This window comes from Malaclemys terrapin, chromosome 3 (assembly GCF_027887155.1).
Source record: "Malaclemys terrapin pileata isolate rMalTer1 chromosome 3, rMalTer1.hap1, whole genome shotgun sequence".
Classification (NCBI taxonomy): Eukaryota; Metazoa; Chordata; order Testudines; family Emydidae; genus Malaclemys; species Malaclemys terrapin.
Window position 1 is genome coordinate 75,069,766 of NC_071507.1, and position 17,675 is coordinate 75,087,440.

Below are 17,675 nucleotides of genomic sequence, written 5' to 3' on the forward strand. Positions count from 1 at the left end.
CAGATAATTCTATTTTTCTAAAAGGAAAAGTGATGTAAGATCTAAATGCCTTTGTGAATTTCTTCCTGAAGACCTTACTCAGGCAAAACACCAAATGACTTTCCATTGTAAGGACTAAGGGTTAAATCACCCTGTCAGGAAAAGGCAGCTACGCCTGAAAAAGGACACCATATTAAATCCACAAACAACAATTCTCAATTTTCACTCCAAGAATCTCAAAGTACTTAAGCACATTCATAAATGTATCCACTGCTTCTTTGTCATCCTCATTATTCCTGTTTTACAGATGAGGAAACTGAAATATTAAAAGATTCTGGGTCAGATGATCTGATCTGCTCCAGTCTCTTTGCAAAGGAGTTGGAAAGCCAGCTTTGCGGGCTAGCTGTGGATTTCATACTCATATGGCACCGAGATGGCTTCTAGGCTATCCACTTCTAGCCCTTCTGGTATAGAGGTTGTGGCTAGAGCGCTGCTGCAATTCCTGCTATCCCTAACTAGTGTACCAGGTCCTTTGGGCAATAGCTAGCAGGTGTAGTTTAGAGCAGATCTAATACTGCTCTGAATTGTGTGAGTGATTGGATCAGTATTGAACTGGGCCAATTATCAGAGAGCTACAACTGGCTCATTCACCCCCTCCCTCTCCATTCAGCTGTACCGAATATTTACTGGATGAAGCTGTGGGCTTGGCTCCTGTCAGATATGGCAGTGCCTGTCTCATAAAGCCTTTAAATTAGCCCATTTTCAGGGAAATAAGTCACCATTGTTATTATCCAGGACCAGGAGTGTGCACAAACATTTAGGAATACAAGTCAGTGCTTACAACAGATAATTATGTCTGAATAATGCAAATTACAATTGCAGTCATATTTGATCATCATAGCGGGCCCTCCATGGGCTCTTTATTCTCTTTAATTAAATGACAACTTTCTATAACCCATGATTTCATCATCCAAAACACTTGCCTAACGTTATAAAAACTGATCAAGCTAAAGAGTGGAAGTTGTGTTAATTTTTTAATCCACGATATTGGATTTCAAAGGTCTACTTCAAATTAAATGTAGGAATCAATTTGCCAATGACTGTGTTAAATGGAATTCATTGCGTTAGTATACTCTAGCATGGCAATGAGAACAAGTGGGTTTTCTGGTGTTTCTGGAATGCAGGGGTTCTTAATTTTCAATTTATTAATTAATAAAATTTTGATTTACATTTATTTAAATGTAAAATTCACTACCTGAACAAACTTAACAAAAGTGGGCAAAACAAATGCTCTGGGAATTATTTTGGGGGAGTTCTATGGCCAGTGCTATAGAGGAGGTCAGACTAGATGATCACAGTGGTCCCTTCTGGCTTTGGAATGTATGAATCTATAAAAAAATTAATTGGGAACATTTTTAATTATAGTGTTTCTAAATATTGAAGTGCCACACAATAGAAGTTGAGTTACACTAACATTAATTGATTCAGTATCATTCCTGTTAAATAACTGCACTCAGTAATAGTTTCTCAACATAGTTTACTGCCAGAAGTCATATATCAAGTGTATCCATATGAACTCAGGTGCATATATAATCTCTGTCTTTTTATTAAATATAGGAACAGTGTTTTTTGTAACAGAACATTAAAAAAAGGAAGGCATGGTAAGCCATCTGATTTAATTTCAGATAAACCCCCATTATTGTAGAGCACCATAGTCAAAACGTTAAAAAATAGATTAAAAATCTCAATTTATTTTGGTGATACTTTTCAATAAAAGTAAACTTTTCCATGCTACAGTGTGACCCTGGTGAGAGACTTCAGGCTGAAACCAACATTGTCCTTCTCTTTGTGAAGGGAGTGGCACCCTGAAATGTATTGATGCTGGTATCATCACCTCATACATTAAAATGTGACAATGTTGAAACATTCCCAAGAGGAGAAAATGCAATTGTGGCAGAAACCCACCAAATTGTCTTTTCAATGTACCAGACTTGGAAGGGCTGTGCTTTCCTTTTGGGTTTAGCATGTCAGACTGAAATAATCACACTTTGAATAGCAAAATGTTGGCCCATAGGTGGAATTTTGAGAAGCCAGGGAATAAGGGGCAGGAAAAGGTGAATTCCATTTCTATTATTGGAGGAAAGGACAAATAAAATAGAAATAATTATTTCCTTTCATGAGAAATTTTCCAGATTACTTTGGTTTTTATGGCAAGTGTCGGACACCCTTGGCTGTCCTTCTGCATGTGAACAGGGTGCTTGACCCTGCAAGGAGCTTCTAAGATTGGGAGACTGTGTTGTAATCTACGGTGCTAACTTCAACAGTTCCTTCCTCCTCCTACACCAGCCATCAGAACGGAGCTGGCATGGAGGGAATGCATGCTGCCCTCTATTAAAGGGCACTGCAGCAGCCAATCTGCTTGGTGTTCCCCAAAAGGCATACTGGTGTGAGACTTCTAGCCATCTGCTGGTACAGAGTTTATTTTGATCTTCCCAGAACATACATACACATCATGCTGAGATGACGAGGAAAGGTGACTAGATAGTGAAGAGAGAGCCCTTCATGTTATTTTAAGTTAGTTACTGTACCAGATGTTTGCATGCACCCCCACACCCTGCTGCCACAAAATTGTCACTTCTTGCAATTTTGGGGAATGCCTCTGGGGTCACAAAGTAGTTCTGACAGCCAGGGTCAGTGTAAAGACTTTCTATTATATTTTGGTTAATTCATCTATGAACATTTTGTGTTTCCTTTTTCAAAGCCCTTACAGTTACTTTTTATTTTCCCCTTCTTTTCTCGAGGCCACTGAACCCTGCTTTTTTAATTTTTGAAGATACATGGGGGTGAATATCATAGAAATAAACTCATACATGAAATAAATATCATGAGGGTGTGTCTATTTCTGGTCTCTCTCTCGGTCAATGTATGAATGGTGCAGCAGGAGTCCCCCACTCCGGCCAAGAATATGAGCTTCTGTGTGCCCTCCAAGATGCAAGGTTAGTTGCACGTAAGTGGATTCTAGTTTTAAAGATTTTGCAGGAACAGTGGATGTTAGCGCACAGCATGTTCAGTAGTTCAGAAGTTGAGCAGTCTGAAATTAGGCTGTGTGTATTGCTATAAACAACTATAGTAATTTATCCATTGTTTACTTCCAAAGATCAGGAACAATTCTTGAAGTGTTCTTGTTAGAGGTTTCTATTTGTAAACATTTTAAAGAGGCACTAGCTGCTATTAAATGCATTACCCTCTTAGTGTGTGTGAATTTATTAAGTTATATCTGCAATAAAAAGATTTTTTTTTAATGAACTCTTCTGTGCTCTCATCTGTCTAGGGGATATAACTAACAGCATGAGGCCAAAATAGACAGTGAAGTCACATAACACTATACACACAAGGGAGAAAAAGCCCAACATTATGCATAGGTGGAGGAAGCAAGGATCAGTTATGCATGGAGAAGGGTCTAATTATGCTCTAATCACTGACATCTTCTGCTCTTTAGTTTATGTCATTTTCCAACTTCTCATAACCCCACTAGATCCTACCATTTAAAAAATAGGGAAAGAGAAATGCCGGACATTAAAGTGTTAAATTGGTTATACTTGAGCACATAACGTTATATAAGTGTTTAGACTCTGAGTAGACTGGCTGTCTAATCCTCACAAAATCATAGTTAATCATGTAATAAATTAAAGCTTTTTGTTGGGTTAATATCTTAATATATGCTTCTATTCATTTCTCTTTATAACAATGTTTCTACAATATTCTGTTTCTCAAATTCTAGATGATCTTCAGGAATCTTCAGAATTGCTCAAAGCTATTAAAGACAATATCTATAGAAATCATTATGAAAATATGCTTTTCAACTGTATGTTATCTTTTGACTACATTACAAAAAATGAAGAAATTTAATTTGTTATAATAAAGTTGCTGAAAGCTAGATTCTGAATTGATTATTTTTAAATAGCCTGTTGTAAACAATTATTGTAGACAGGCACAAACACTGTTAAATATTTTCTTGTTTTTATAACCGCTGTCCAGTGAATCGAATTCTAATCCAATCAGGAAAATTGTATTTTACGCTGACAATGTAATGCATTGCACAAAAAGGGATCTACAGAAAACTGACTTCAACAAAACTAACTGGTTTTTAAAACTTAGGCAAAAAATAATTATCCTGCCTCCTAATAGTAGAAATCTCGTTGACATTTTGTCAATTTATTGATCATATTCCCTCTTCTGTTTCAATCTTTGTCTGCTTCAAAACAGTTCACAGTCTCTCTCAGCATAAACTCAAAACAGTTAAAATCAAATTAAACATTTTGATTTTTAATAATAGCAGCCCAGTTTTCCTCCCCTACCTTTGTGTATGGAGGGGACCCTTCACAAAATGCTAAGACTCATACCTGACTTCAGTGTGCACTGAACTGGGCCCGCAGTGTGAAAGGTGGGGCTGAGCCATCTCCTCAGGACTCGTGCCCTTCACCCGGGCCCTACAGAGTGGGAGGAGGCTCAGCAGTGGACAAGAACACAGAGCCTATTTGCCAATGGCTCACAGGATCTGACGGGTTTGGAGTAGGAACCATGGCATTTTCTGCAGGGCTCAAGCTCTACCTCCCTAATAGATTTCCTCCCCCTATGCAAATTCTGCGGGTGCTCCTAAGGGAAGGTCTTGTCGGGGCCAATACTAATACCCTGGTTTTGTATTTTGTTCTTTTTCCTTAAATACCTGTCTGTTCATTATATATGATTATCAATAAATATAATCTACAATCCCATTATCCCTGCACCCAGAACATACTGCTAAATCTTCTATCAGTTTATCTTCAAAGTAATGCTCTTCTGTTTCAATCCAAGACTTTTCATAACCTTGAAGAAAGAGATTGACAGCTCGATGCCTAAAGAGAGAATATTTAAAACAAAACTATTAATCTATAAAAAGAAGATTTACTCAATATAAATTCATTTTATTCAGAGAATTTTGCAGCTATTACAACAACCACTTGCACAGGGCAGCAATATTTCCTGGTAAGACCTGTCAAAAAATATCCATTTGTTTAATTAAGTCTGCCCTAGAATTTTCACTGATGTCCCCTATTCAAAAGTGTCTGGCATTAAAAACATCTACGCAAACTAGTGTCAGAGTTTAATAAATTATTCAAAGATCTAATCATTCAAGTATCTTTTGAAGCAATTAAAAATAGTAAGAGAGAACTACAATCCTTTCAATGATGATGATCTTGTGGGATTACATTAGTGTGTTTCATCTTGACTGTAAAATTTTAATTTAACACTATACTGCTGGGACCACAGCCATGGATGACTTTTTGTTTGGACTGATGGCCAAGTAATTGTATTTTTAATTGTCATGATTAAATTTGCATATTCAAAATCATAAATTAATTTATTTCAAAATAAGTAAAATTAAATCAATGCAGAGTAAAGTGAATTTAGGACCATGTTTTTATTTCAGAGATACTTGCAAGATAATAAGCAAAAACAAACTTTTTACATTTATAATTGAATCAGTGGAGTACACCTCAATAGAACAATCTTATGAATCCTCATTCATTTCAGCAATCATTTTCAAATGTTTGGGGTGAATGAAGAGTGAAACAGAATTAATAAAAATATACAACTCCAATAGGCATATATGCAGAAACACATTGAACCACTTTTAAAAAGTAAGAATAACTAGTGGCAAAGGTGTCTCAATCTCTATATATAGCAGTAGTTTCCTTTTAGAAGCAGGTACATAAGGCCAAAAATCAATCCAATGTGATAGCCCAAACCACTGCCACCTTCCCTGGGGCAGAATCACAGACTCAGCCTCGGCAATTGTCATGGCTTTTGTGCTTGATACAGAATTCCCTTTTCCTGACTGAGCTTGGCAACAAGCCAAATGATCTCTTGGAGAGAGTAGCATGTTGTACAACGGACACACACATTCTAGCAATACTTTTTGCTGAACTGGGCCAAACAGCAAAGTGTCTAGGGGCAAATCCAGCCCCGTCCTCCACAGCCACTGAGATTTCTCGGGTCATAGATTCTGTACTTCTGCTTCACAAGGAGGAGCAGGGACATCTGGTGCAGCCTGGAGGAGCAGGATGCAGAGGGAAGGCATGTAGAGAGCGTCCAGGGTGGAATTATGGGAAGATTAGGATTCATTACTATTTGAATAATCCCAGCCCTCTGTCCTGTGACAAGTGTGCACCTAATAATTACTGTTGCCCCACAGCTGATTCATGGCCTGAGAGGAGATTTACTTCCCCTCAGTGGTTTCTGGGGTGCACAATCCTGTGTTTGGGCCATGAGCTCGAGCACTGCATTTGGATATAAATGCAGACCAATAGAAAAGAAAATTTATACCAAGAAGAACGTAACAGAAGGGTTTACTGAGAAGAGAAAATGCCATGATCAGCTTTTTTCACTTAGCACTTTTAGCAGCTCTTTTCAAAAGACAGACGACAAGAATGTAATAAATCATTGTACATTTTCATTTCGGAGATAAAAACAGAAAACAACATTAAAGAACCTTGGTATGTGTATTTCCTTTGTTTGACGCTCGCCACATCATTCTTACCTTGGCAGATTATATAATGGAGCCATTCTAAAGCAGGCCACTACTGCTCTTTTTCTCTGTTTGGACAACAGTTTGTGCCACACTGCCTTTTTGGACCTCTGAGGATGCTCAACCTGGTAGATAAATTACACAATGAAAAATAAACAATGTGTCTTTTCCTTGACTGACTTTTAATAAAAAACTAACCGGGGCACAGTCAGAGAACAGATAACAGAAAGTAACTAGCAAAAATGTTTTCTACACATTATTCAAGTGACCAAATATTATGTGACCCGCATGATTTTCCTCCTTCACTTTTACCCTAACCCTAGGCCATTTGAACTAGAGATTAGTATGTCACTGAGGCCATCTCTCATGTAATACTGGAATTCAATGAAAAACAAATTATTTTTTACTTTTTTAAAAAATGTCTCTTTTTATAAGAGCCAGAACAACCTTTTTAATTAAGTTATTTTAATAGTACTAATTACACATGTTGTGGCAGGCAGCACTGAAAAGTGATGAACTTATCTATCTATCCCAATAACCCTGTATCTCCTTCCTTAAGCATGTATCGTCAGGATGAACATAAGGTGATCTAAAACACCTCAGTTGTGCCTGTGAATACTGGAAATGAACATAGTTAAAATTTTCTCCTAAAACAATTCTTTTATTCTACTCAAAACTACGTAATTCTTACTCAAGAATCTATTTTTTTTTCCCCTGCGGACCACCAATTCAGACAGAGTCATCATGCTGTTTAACTGTGCTCCAGTGTACTCAGATTCTCTACCTCCCCACATCATCAAAAAGGACAATGGAAGTTAAATGTCACCTTAATGAAAGGTTTGATGCTCTCATTCATAATAAAGGAAACCACAGTACTTTGAAATATACAACAATGAGAACATTTTTAAGGACACAAAATTGAATTTAGGGAATGCAGTTATCAAACAGTATTTTATTAGTTTAGTGACCCATTCAAAATAAATAAAACCCACAAACAACACACCTAGGAGTCGTGAATGGAATCACTTAATTAAACAGGCAAAGAAATTACAGGGCATCCACAGCACAGTGGAGAAGAATTAATCTCAGTGAAAGACAGATTAAATGCCACAGCCCCCTCCAAAAGAATGAGTAAAAGTGAACCAAAGTTGTTATGAGAAAGGGTATGAAATAAATCACTGTATAGCATTCATATTGAGAACCACAAAACAAAATGAAGCCATCAGAGCTATTAATACTCAGCCAAGCACATCCCAAAGTGAAACTCATTATTAATATATTTACAAACTACTATAAAACTCTCTATACTTCCCAAACAGAAAAATCTCTGGCGCATTTTAGAAGATCTCTGGAAGTAATAAAAATAGAAAAAATTAGACATGCACAAAAGATCAAAACCCGATGGCACCTCCCTGCAGATGAAATATGCAAAGCTTTCAACATAATGACACCTGGAAAGCACTGGGTTTTGCTGGGCTATAACAAAGTACCATAAAAATTAATGGAACTGATTGTTCCCATGGTTAATATTTTTCACATAAGATTAAAGAAATGGAACTATCCGGTTCAATGAGGGAAGCAAACGTATATGAAATACGTAAAGAGAATAAAATACACAAGGCCATATAATGAAACATAATATGAATTTAAAGAGAAATACATTAGAAAATAAGAGAGCAGGGATATATGCAGACTGGTCAGATTAAAAAAAACCACAGATTTCTTTTAGGGCTGAATGGTAAAGGGCAGCTACTGGTGTGAAGGAGAGAGAAGCTCAAATAATGATCTCAGCAGGTCCAAAATAGGATGTGGATTTGGGTTTTACAGTTACTTTAGTGTAGGAGTGTTACAAAAATTTAGTAACAGAGAACTCCAATTCAACAAGGTTCCTTAAATCTCTTGACATCCATGGGACTATTCACTTGCTTAAAGTTAGGCATGTGTTTAAGGGCTTGTGTACACAAACATTTAGTTCGTGGCAAGTTGCAGTACGAATCTACCCTGCACTAGTTTGACATGGAATGTCCACATAGACCCTGCTGATACAACAGTTTGTTAGTGTGCTTTGATCTTCTGTTTCAAAGAGGACTAGATCAAAGTGAACTAACAGATTGTTAAAAGGCAGCAGCAGGGGTCCATGTGGACCGTTAGTCCACAGCAAGCTAGTGTGAGGCAGGTTCATACCCCAGCTGGCCATGAATTAATTGTTTGTGTAGATAAGCCCTGAGTAATTTGCTGAAGTGGGACCAGAATTCACATCAACTAGTAGAGTGTTTGCACTTGTTGCTCAATTTCCAAGGGCACCATCAACTCAGCTAAAAACAGGAAGAAGACAAGACCCTGAAGAAAACCAAATTTGCATCTGTGATTATGTTTGCTGCAAAAAATTTTAAAATATTATTGAAAAAACAAGGGAAAGCTATTGTGGTTAAATTTGAAATGATGAAAATTCCCAAACTTCCATGAGAAGTCACTGAGATAAGTCATCACAACTCATCATTTTGAATTATATTGTAATAAAGAAAATTACTTACCAGTAGTTGTTTCTAATAGCTGCCTCTATGATCTGAGGAAATTAGTTACTATAACAGATGCCCACCTTTGGGTCCAATTTTTCAGAATAAAGCTACTGAATACTCCCCTAGTTCTAATTTTAAAGGTACTACACTGCCTCATCAAGAAGTAGTATCTACTAAGGAATGGCAATGGTCCCAAATGCCTTTAATAGTCAGCTCATTTTCTGAGGAAAGTAATCAAAAATATTGTCAACATTGCAGGGAAAATAGATGGGTGAAATGGGTGAGTAACTTGGCTCCTAGTATAATAACTACAAGAACTTCTGAGAATAAATATTACAGGTATTTTTCCTTTTTTCAAAGGTAATTTTTTCTAATATAACCCTATTCCTGGGATCTAAAAAATGCAAGTAGTGCCCTAATACATGTTGCGATTAAACATAATAATAATAAAACTGAAACCAGAAACAGACATATTTTAATTGCATGTCAACTTAATGAATATATCACTAACAGAAAAAATAACAAGAGCAGAGGATTTTTATGAAGAGAATTATAAAACACTTAACAGATGTAAAAGACCATAGAATCATAGAAACGTGGGACTGAAAGGGACCTCAATAGCTCATCTAGTCCAGTCCCCTGCACTGAGTGAGGACTAAGTATTATCTAAACCATCACTGACATGTGTTTGTTTAACCCATTTTTTATAAACCTCCAATGATGGAGATGCCACAACCTCCCTAGGCAATTTGTTCCAGTGCTTAAGTACTCTTACAGTTAGGAAGTTTTTTCTAATGTCCAACTCAAATTGCCCTTGCTGCAATTAAAGTCTGTTTCTTCTTGTCCTATTCTCAGCAGTTAAGGAGAACAATTTATCACCCTCCTCTTTAGAACCTCTTACATACTTGAAAACTGTTATCATGTCCCCCCTCAGACTTCTCTTCTCCAAACTAAATAAACCCAATCGTCCCTCATAGGTTATGTTTTCTAGACCTTTAAACATTTTTGTTGCTCTCCTTTGGATTTTCTCCAATTTGTCCACATAATTCCTGAAATGTGGTGCTAGGAACTGGACACAATACTCCAGCTGAGGCTTTATCAATGCTGAGTAAGGTAAAAGAATTATTTCTTGTGTCTTGCTTACAACATTCTTGCTAATACATCCCAAAATAATGTTGGGAGGGAGTTGCAACAGAATTACATTGTTGACTCATTTTTTGTGATCCACTATTACCACCAGGTCTTTTTCTGCAGTACTCCTTCCCACGCAGTTATTTCCCATTTTGTATTTATGCAACCTATTGTTCCTTCCTAAGTGTGTACTTTGTATTTTTCCTGTGCTTTGGATGATTGCCAGTTTCCACCCTGTGAAGGAGCAGTTTCCTCCTCCCTGGTGGTGCTACTGCAGTCTTCTCTATCTAATGACTAATCACAGACGCAGCCTAAAAATGCATTAGCAGGGTACGATCTGAAAGAGTTGACCTACTTCTGGAACCAGGATTCAAGCCACGATGCTATCCAAGCAATAATTCTTTGTAATTATATAGAGAACTGTATGTGGTTTACCTGTAACTCTTCTGGACAGAAAGAGATCTGAGATGAGCTACCAACTCTGAAACACCTTTGTGTGCACATTAACATACTCTCTAGTTTCAGGCCTGCAAGAAAACTGCAATGACTGATGCAGTGAGACTGCTATTTAGACATGGTTTCCCTGTACGCAGCTTGACCTATTGTAAAAGCAAAACAAAACACTATGTGGATTTTAGTGTAGGAAACTCAAATAATTTTTCAACATCTAATTCATAAAGAAGGACCTGCCAGATTGTGCATGATGACTTGGCCAAACTGTTGGGGTTCGTAGGCTGATTAATATGAAATATCATCACTCTCTTGGGAAGGAATTTGAGATGAATCTGTAACACTGCCTAATTTCTGAAATTTTGCATAAAATCTATCAACTTGCAGGAGAGAAGCCCTCCCTGCCCTTTCAGGGAGCTGTGAGATCCCACCCTTCCCCTAGCCACGAGTTCAGCAAAGAAAGATACTGCTGGGAGAGTACTCCCAGAAACACAGCCATCAGGAGCAGACACAAACAGCTGCAGGTGGTACGGCTGCACTATGGGGAAATGAGGGGAGCTGAGACCCAGCTGGACTTACCAAGGTTATCTCAGGACCCAGACACAAAACTGTGCAGGGAGATGCCCAGTTCTTGGACAACAAGGCCAATCTGGACCCACTCCTTCTCGCTAGTCATGGGAGCTTGCGGAAGAAAGAATCTCCTCAGAGGGGCCTCCCAGAAACCTGGCCAGCAGGAGCAGAGACAAGCAGCTGCAGCAGGGACCTTTGGACCCCAATGACCTCATCAGTGCCTGATTGATTATTTCAGTTTTCACTCTGGACATCCTTTTCCCCAAGTGGCTGTTAGGTACAACTCCTTCCCTTACAGCCTCCTCACTTTAGCCTTACTCCATCTGCCTTCCTTCTTCCTCTGCTCTTCTCTTTTCTCCTAGTCCCTTTACACCTCACTTCCATGTACCTTCTCCTTTCCTTTGCCTCTTTGTTTAGCGAACATTAAATTTGTCAACCATCATTGTTCATTCTGCTTGTATGGTATATTCCTTTTCTCTTGTCTACTTAGACTGCTCTCTCTTCAGGGCAGAAATTGTCTCTCACTATGTTTTGTACAGTGCTTCTCACAATTTGTGAAAAACTGACAGGGGAAGCCAAGTGACACAAGGAGAACTCTACAGCCTGCGGAGAATAAGGACAGTAGGAAGGAGTTTTCAAAATATTTTAGGAAAAAAAAGAATCCTGACAATGGTATTAGTCTATTACTAGATGGAAATGATAGAATTATCAATACTAATTCAGAAAAGAGAGAAGTGTTCAATAAATATTTCTGATCTGTATTTGGGAAAAAGATGATATTCTCATCATATGATGATGATGATAACAACACTCTTTGCATTCCATTAGTGTCTCCACACAGCGATAAACAGAAGCTACTAAAGTTAGCCATTTTTAAATAAGCAGGTCTAGATAACTTGTATCCAAGAGTATAAAAGAGCTGACTGAGGAGCTCGCTGGACCGTTAATGCTGACTTTCAATACGGTTTGGAGCACTGGGGAAGTTCCAGAAGACTAGAAGTAAGCTAATGTTGTGCCAATTTTTAAAAAGGGTAACCAGGATGACCCAGGTAATTATAGGCCTGTCAGTCTGACATTGACCCTGGGCAAGATAATGGAGCAGCTGATACAGAAGTCAAGTAATAAAGAATTAAAGGAGGGTTATGTAATTAATGCAAATTAACATGGTTTATGGAAAATAGTCATGTTAAACTAACTTGATTTTTTTATGAGGTTACAAGTTTGAGTGATAAAGATAATAGTGTAGATATAATATACTTAGACTTCTGTAAGGCATTTGACTTAGTAACACACCTGTTGATTAAAAAACAACCATGTAAAATTAACATGACACACATCAAATGGATTAAAAACTGGCTAACTGATAGGTCTGTAAATGGGGAATCATCATCAAGAAGGTGTGTTTCCAGTGGGGTCCCACAAGGATTGGTTCTTGGCCCTATGCTATTTAACATTTTTATCCATGGAAGAAAACATATCATCACTGAAAGTTTGTAGATGACAAAAATTGGGGGAGTGGTAAATAATGAAGAAGATAGTCACGGATTCAGAATGACTTAGATTGCTTGGAAAACTGGGCACAAGCAAACACTGTGTGTTTTAATATGGCTAAATGTAAAGCTATGCATCTATGAACAAAAAAATATAAGCCATACTTACAGAATGGGGGACTCTATCCTGGGAAGCAGTGACTCTCAAAAAGATTTGGGGGTTATGGTGGATAATCAGCTGAACATGAGCTTCCAGTGAGATGCTGTGGCCAAAAGAGCTAATGCAATCCTGCGATGCATAAACAGGGGATTCTCAAGGAGGAGTAGAGAGGTTATTTTATCTCTGTATTTGGTGCTGATGCAACCACTGCTGGAATAGTGTGTCCAGTTCTGATGCCCACAATTCAAAAAGGATGTTGAAAAATTGGAGAGGGTGCAAAGAGCCACGAGAATGATTAAAGGATTAGAAAACATGTCTTCGAGTCATTACAGTCAATAAATATCTACATGGGGAACAAATATATAATAATGAGCTCTTTAGTCTAGCAGAGAAAGGTATTGTAAGGACCCTGGGATTCATTAAATAAGAAACCAGTGAATGAGTAAGGAATAAAACTTTTATTAAAAACCTAAAGAGCATCCATTCTGAACTAATGTACACAGTTACCCTTTGTTCTCAACCCCTCTGCTTCCAGGGCACATTTCAAAATTCCTAAATTCATAATACTGCCTCTTCTAAGGGAGCCTCTCTAAATTATAATATTTCACAAACATACCTCTAAAGATATAACATGATCCAATGGCTAGAAATAGAAGCTAGATAAATTCAGACTGGAAGTAAGGCATAAATGTTTAATGGTAAGAGCAATTAACCACTGGAACAATTTACCAAGGATTGTAGTGGATTCTCCACCTCTGACGATTTTTAAATCAAGACTTGATGTTTTTCTAAAAGATCTGCTTTAGGAATTATTTTGGGGAAGTTCTATGGCCTAGATTATGCAGGAGGTCAGACTAGATGATAACAGTGGTCCCTTCTGGCCTTGGAATCTACAATGGGCCCCAATCTCTGTTGGGTTCCCTCAGCACTAAAGTAATGCAAATAATAAAAAATAAATCAGTCAGTAAACCTTTAAACTCATTCACTATGCAAACTCATATTTTTATCTCTAAGTGTAAAGTCTTCCATATTACAAACTGGAAGCATACAGCTCAAAGGGAGGCTTCCTTTGCTGACCAAAAACTATGTGTAGTGTAAATTATCCGCAACACCATCTACTAGCATTGAGGCCTTAGATACCTTTTATTCTTCCATGTCCCATCATTTGAAGTTATGATCTAGGGGCATTGAATTGTACATCTGTCCAGCATATACCCTCATTCTATGGGCTTTCTGGACCAAACTCACCCAGAGATACAAGTGGAAAAAAGTCTACCAATGGTAGAGGGAGAAAGGACAGGTATATGACTTAAGGAAAATGGGAGGTACTGCAAAATGGGAGGTACTGCAATTAGGGCATAAGGGGAATGCACTCACTACACACATCCCCTAGGCACTTTGCCAGTGAGCTTCTATGCAGACCCCAGCAGACATTCTCACTTGAATCCCCACTGGAGTGCGGCAGGCCAAACTGGCACTCAACAGTGTAGTCTATACCCATTTCTGTACCAGCAAGAGTGAATCTGACTCCTGTCTATTGATTCACAGTTTGTTGAATTATTGATATCAGAACATAGCTTGTGTTGCCAAGCAGTTTGGATAACCAAGAGTTTATGGTATTTCACAGGAAATTTAATTATTTTTAAATGTACGTATATTTACCCAGATTCATTTTACCTGCAGCCCTCACCTGGATTTTGAAAGTTATAACAGATACCCTGTTGATAAAGTATCTCTTTTAAAAGCTATTTGAAAAACCAGTTTATAGTAATTAGTTCCTTAAGATTACAATATGACAAGAAATCTGTTAATAATCTGAATAGCCAAATTTCATATTAATATACAGCTTGTTACCAGAGGTTTGGGAAGTTTGAGATTAAGTATCCTTCTACGTAGAAAATCTATTGGGTCCAGGAAATACTAATGGGGAACAAAATTTACTGATCTTGAGAAACTTGCATATTTTGTTATTTAACACAATGTTCCTACAATCATGACCCATAGACCATCAGAAGTCTGTGGAGCATTTATTGGTGGTGAACAGACAGCTGGCTGGTCCAATGGTACCAGCTAAAAGGCACTAAGAGAGTTTAAAATATACTTTCCTAATAATACTTTTCCAGGCAAACAATTGCTGGAGTTGCTGCAAGGATTTTATGTGATCACGAATGGTGAAGATTGCTAGAAGCTAATCGGTCTATTAAGATACGGTCCATACTATGAAAACATTTGAGATCCTCTGGTCTAAGCAGAGAATTTTTTTTAACCCACAGTTAAGAGTATGAAACATTACCCGTGATTGCAAATACTTTCCATCATCTGCTTTTTAAAGTAGGATGTTATAGGACTGAAAAAAATCTAACCTGTTCCAGGTGGAAAAGTACATTAGCTATATGCAGAACTCTTTCCACGGTCTTCTCTGGATCTGAAGTATCTTCGGTCCTGTTTGGTAAATCTTTGTAAAGGGCCATCTGCCACCTAATGGCAGGATCCTCGAGCTGCAAGAACAAGATATTTCAAACATAATCTAAACAAATTTCCAAACACAAGCGACAAACAGTTTATGAAGTATTATTAACACTGCTTCTAAGACAACAGAAGGTCTTTTTTTTTTTTGCTAAACCTTTCCTTTTGAGTGTCTAACTGTAGCAGCCGGTACTGCTGTAATTTGGCACTATTCCTTGAAAAGCAATGGGAGGATGTATGCAAATAGAACTACTTGGCTACTGATTTGCTGAAAGTTTGTTGAAGGGGTCTAAAGAGATAATATACCAAGGAGGATGCCCAGTCATTAGGAACAAATCATCATCAGAAGAAAAGGTGATAAGCATTGTTTATACAGGATGTACAGCAAAATACTATGTTGTAGAGAAACTTTTATATGTTTATATCTCAACATTAAAGAAGAGCTACCAAGAGGGATTTTACAGCTAACTGGCTGGCTGGGTGTCCATCAAAGGGAGCTATCCCCCCACTTTATTTATCACATGCCCCCCAAATCACAGACGGTGCACTGGCCAGCCTGGTTCAGGTTGGGTCCACACCAGCTGGGATTTCTTCCTGGAGGTTTAGGAAACAGAATTAATAAGATACATGCAGCTCTAATTTTTACTAATAATGACATGAAGAACTAAACAGTACTTTTTACATTTCCAGGGCTACAATGACTTAGAATGCAGGCACATTTTTACCCGACTGATTCTGGGAAACCTTCCCGGAAGAGTACATCAGCTACTTTGTTAGAGGCTCCTGAAATGTGTTATATTTCAAAATGAAAGTCTTGCAGAGTTAAACTCCACCGAAGAAGTTTTTTGCTAGTCTCTTTGACTGTGTGAAGCCACTTCAGTGCAGCATGGTCAGTCTGCACGTGGAACTGCTGTCCCCAAATGTATGGGCGTAGCTTCTCCAGAGCATACACAATGGCGTAACATTCTTTTTCTGAGACTGACCAGTGGCTTTCCCTCTCAGAAAGTTTTTTGCTGAGAAACACAACAGGATGGAATTGTTGAGCTGGTCCTCCCTGCATTAAAACTGCTCCTACATCATGCTCGGATGCATCTGTGGTTACGACAAATGGTTGGTTGGAAGCCCAGGGCTCTCAGTACAGGACTGCCTTAAGCTGGTTAAAGGCTTTCTGACACTTTTCAGTCCACTGAACTGTATTTGGCTGTTTTTTCCTAGTCAGGGCTGGCAATTTGGCTGTGGTGTAGTACAAATCGTCGGTAATACCCAGCCAAGCCCAAGAAGGATTGGACCTGCTTCTTTGACTAAGGGACAGGCCAATTTTGGATAGCATTTACCATAGCCTGTTGGGGGTTGATAGTACCTTGACCCACATGGTGTCCAAGGTACGTTACCCTGTTTAGGCCTATTTGACACTTTTTGGCCTTAACGGTTAATCCTGCCTCCCTTATACGTTGGAAGACAGTTTGGAGGTGTTCCAGGTATTCTGCCCATGAACCTGAGAAGATAGCCACAGTGTTGAGGTAGGCAACTGCAAATTTCCCAAATCCAGCCAGAAGGTTATCTATCAATCTTTGGAAGGTGGTGGGTGCATTTCGCAGTCCGAAAGGGGGCACGTTAAATTTATACAGCCCTACATGGGTGATGAAGGCTGACCTTTCCTTGGCCGGGTTATTTAGTGGCACTTGCCAGTACCCCTTAGTTAAGTCTAAGGTGGAGATGAACTGGGCACGTCCCAGTTTCTCCAATAGCTCATCTGTGCGTGGCACTTTATCATAGCTTTCAATAAGACAAGCTTCTTACATGACTTTGGTACATAAATGCCTAAGTCCCATTGACTTTCAATGGGATTTAGGCTCCTAAGCACCAAAGTTGTTTTAAAAATGAGATCTAGGCTCCCAAATCCCTGGGCTCTTGACTTTTTTCTTATGTGCCTAAATTACTTTGAAAATGAGATTCTGGCTCCTAAGTCACATTCATGCTTTTGAAAATTCATTCCAATCATTTCACAAATGTGGCAAACACTTGTTCTTTCTCTGTGCCTGAGTTAATGTTAAAAAACCAAACCCTTCAACTCACTGGGCCAAATCTGCTGTTCCTTGGGGAGGGAGGCAAAAGTGAGTTTAAATCAAATTTGAGCCTCCAGCCCTGGAAAATCTTAGATCATCTCAAATCTACTGTATGTTGTGTCAGTTTGTAGCTTCTCCTGGGCCAATGTGTTCTAGCCACACTTCCCTTCTACGATCACACCCTCTATTCCAGGGGCTGCAAAGCAGGGGCAGTGTAGTGTAGTGTCATTGTGGCAACACTTTACCAACCGAGGAACTCCTTTATACTGGGAGTAG

The 17,675-nt window shown here is 38.4% G+C and overlaps 1 protein-coding gene across 1 annotated transcript in view; it reads right to left on the reverse strand.

Moving 5' to 3' along the window:
- The window catches only part of RYR2 (ryanodine receptor 2), a 687,809-nt gene that overhangs the window by 115,942 nt on the left and 554,192 nt on the right, over nt 1–17,675 (reverse strand). The window contains exons 74-77 of the mRNA XM_054022704.1: nt 15,231–15,365; nt 7,859–7,895; nt 6,560–6,671; nt 4,778–4,874 (exon numbers count right to left, since the gene is read on the reverse strand). Coding sequence (XP_053878679.1) covers nt 4,778–4,874; nt 6,560–6,671; nt 7,859–7,895; nt 15,231–15,365 — 381 coding nt within the window. The remainder of the gene's footprint in view (nt 1–4,777; nt 4,875–6,559; nt 6,672–7,858; nt 7,896–15,230; nt 15,366–17,675) is intronic.